General features: G+C 39.7%; 1 protein-coding gene across 1 annotated transcript; it reads left to right on the top strand.

Annotated features, from left to right (window-relative positions):
* Positions 1-716: 716 nt before the first annotated feature.
* Positions 717-1,546, top strand: LOC133734033 (cell wall / vacuolar inhibitor of fructosidase 2). Its single transcript, XM_062161697.1, has one exon. It carries the CDS (start codon positions 898-900, stop codon positions 1,447-1,449), a length of 552 nt encoding a protein of 183 aa, XP_062017681.1. The 5' UTR covers positions 717-897; the 3' UTR covers positions 1,450-1,546.
* Positions 1,547-2,502: the final 956 nt, after the last annotated feature.

Genomic DNA, 2,502 nt, shown 5'->3' with positions numbered 1-2,502 from the left:
TCCATTCTGTAATTTCAAAGATTGAGTTGCATTGTTTTCAATTGATTAATTTGAGTGTGCGTGACAATTATGTTGTCCGAAAGCTTTTAAAACAACAGCTATTCTAATCCTTTTTTTTTGAGTAAAAAGGTCATCCCAATATTGTATTTCAGCAAGCAGTACCAACACGACACACCCCTAGGGGCCGTCAGAAAGAGCCGTATTACAGAGTATCCTAAGAACCTATTCTCAATACAGAATAAGAAACCAGTATACCCCCAGTACACCCACCTTTTAAGATTACGCACCTTTATTCTAATCCTTGACTAAGGTGAATTTCAAGCCCATACCCAAGGGATAAACCATCGTTATTTATGTATGAGCCACTTTGATTTTAGTGGATATCTTTTAATTAATCAAATAAATTGGAACCTTATGGGTGGGGGTAAAATTGGAGGGAGAATGTACACTACTCTCTGCTCAATCTAGACTCATGTTCAGATCGATATCAAGGCTTCCTATCCATAAACCAAAAGATTTCAAGAACTGAACGAAGAAGCCTATCCATAGACCAAAAGATTTCAAGAACTGAAAAAGAACCCCATTGGATTGAGTGAACTGCAAAAGAACCCATTGGATTTAGTGTCTAAACTGTTGTTTTGCGCAACCCGTGACCCTCATGTTTTGGCATTCACTTACAATATGCTTTGCTTCCAGCCAAATGCCTTATATACAATAAGGCAAGTGCAACAAGAAAACAGCTCATTTTGTACAGTAAATTAATGTCTTATAAAACCAGAACCATAGAAACTAAATGTCTATGTACACACTCTTTACAATCTCTTTATCTCTCTCTTCCTCCATATAACAATATCTAGAAGCTACAGATCCAAAAGAAATTAAAGAAACTAGAGCAGCATGGGATCTAGTACTACTTCTGCTACATTCTCCTTGGTTATTCTTCTACTACTACTTCTACAACATGATCATTTGGCGAGCGCAGACTCTAGCTTGATCCAGAAAACCTGCAAAGCCACCAAGTACTATGCCCTTTGCATGTCCTCCCTCAAGTCCGATCCCACCAGCCCAACCGCGGACGGCAAGGGCTTGGCGGCTATTATCGTCAGAATTGCGACCACCAATGCCACTGCAACCTCTTCTTACTTGTCCTCCCAAGTGCTCAGCTCTGCAAACGACGCCAACGCCAAGAAGGTGCTGAAGGAGTGTGCTGACAAGTATGGCTACGCTGGCGAGGCCCTGCAGGGTTCGCTGCAGGACCTGGCGGCGGAGTCTTATGACTACGCTTACATGCACATCACTGCAGCTGCCGACTACCCTAATGCTTGCCACAATGCGTTTAGAAGGTATCCGGCGTTGGCTTATCCACCGGAGCTTGCTAGAAGAGAGGATGCGTTGAAGCGGATTTGTGATGTGGTTTTGGGAATTCTTGATAGTCTTGGTTGGGATTAGTGTACTGATTGCATAGCTACCTCGCTTACTCCTACTGCTAGCTATTCAATAATGTAAACTTTCTGAAGAAACATATTAAAATTATTTTCTTGCTCAATTATTTTGTCAATATACTTTTGCTATTGTCCTTTTGACTCTAAAGTAAAAGCAAGTAGATAGGGATAATGAGTTCAGTACTCACGCACTAGTGACAGTTTTATTTTGGTCTCTATTCTTCTTTTCTTTTGGTCTCTATTCTTCTCCATTGCAATGTAACCATATTTAATTGTGTTGGAAATTTACATGAGAAAGTAGGTTTCTTCAAGAAAAAAGAAGAGCTAGATCATCAAAACTGATTACTGGATCGAAGAAAAGATCTAATGCAACGAACACATACCATTTCCAAAACACGTTAAACACACTTTGCACTTTGCAAACATTTGACGAAGAAAAAGGGACTTACTAAGGCAAGTTAGGCAACTGCATACACAAGTCATTGATGTCATCACGTGCTAGTTTACCCTCCACCACCACCCACAAATCGGTCAAGTAACTTCACTGACCAGCTAGCCTGGTCAGGGTAGGCTGACCACAGCTACTAACAAATCGACATCTGTCCCTTTTTTTTTTTTTTTTCATTTTCTCAAAATGGATAACAGCTTCCTCACTTCTAGTTCTAGATCCCTCAATGTGAAGTCCAAGTGAGAGAACTCTGGTACAGATGAACTCAGAGTTTCATGTTTAAACAATTCAGCTCAACTAGCCCAGAAATAATCCACATCCATTCTCAGGACATTCAATTTCATGTTTTTCCTCCCCAGCAACCAAATAAGGGTCCAATGAGAATCAATCAAAAAACAAACCCATTCTGATCGAGACGTAGTATAATCAAAATCCTCACAATTAATACAATCCAGAAGAAACCAATACTTCCAATTTTCAAGATCCACAAAACCCAAATTTTCTCGATTTAAACAAAAAATAAAATAGATCCAAACCGGTCATCTGAAGTTTTTGAAGTTCATCTCTCATGGATTACAATTGAGGAATGCAGAATTCTCTCAAGGTTGGAAG

This window comes from Rosa rugosa, chromosome 1 (assembly GCF_958449725.1).
Source record: "Rosa rugosa chromosome 1, drRosRugo1.1, whole genome shotgun sequence".
Classification (NCBI taxonomy): domain Eukaryota; kingdom Viridiplantae; phylum Streptophyta; class Magnoliopsida; order Rosales; family Rosaceae; genus Rosa; species Rosa rugosa.
This window is presented reverse-complemented; position numbering and strand designations above follow the sequence as displayed.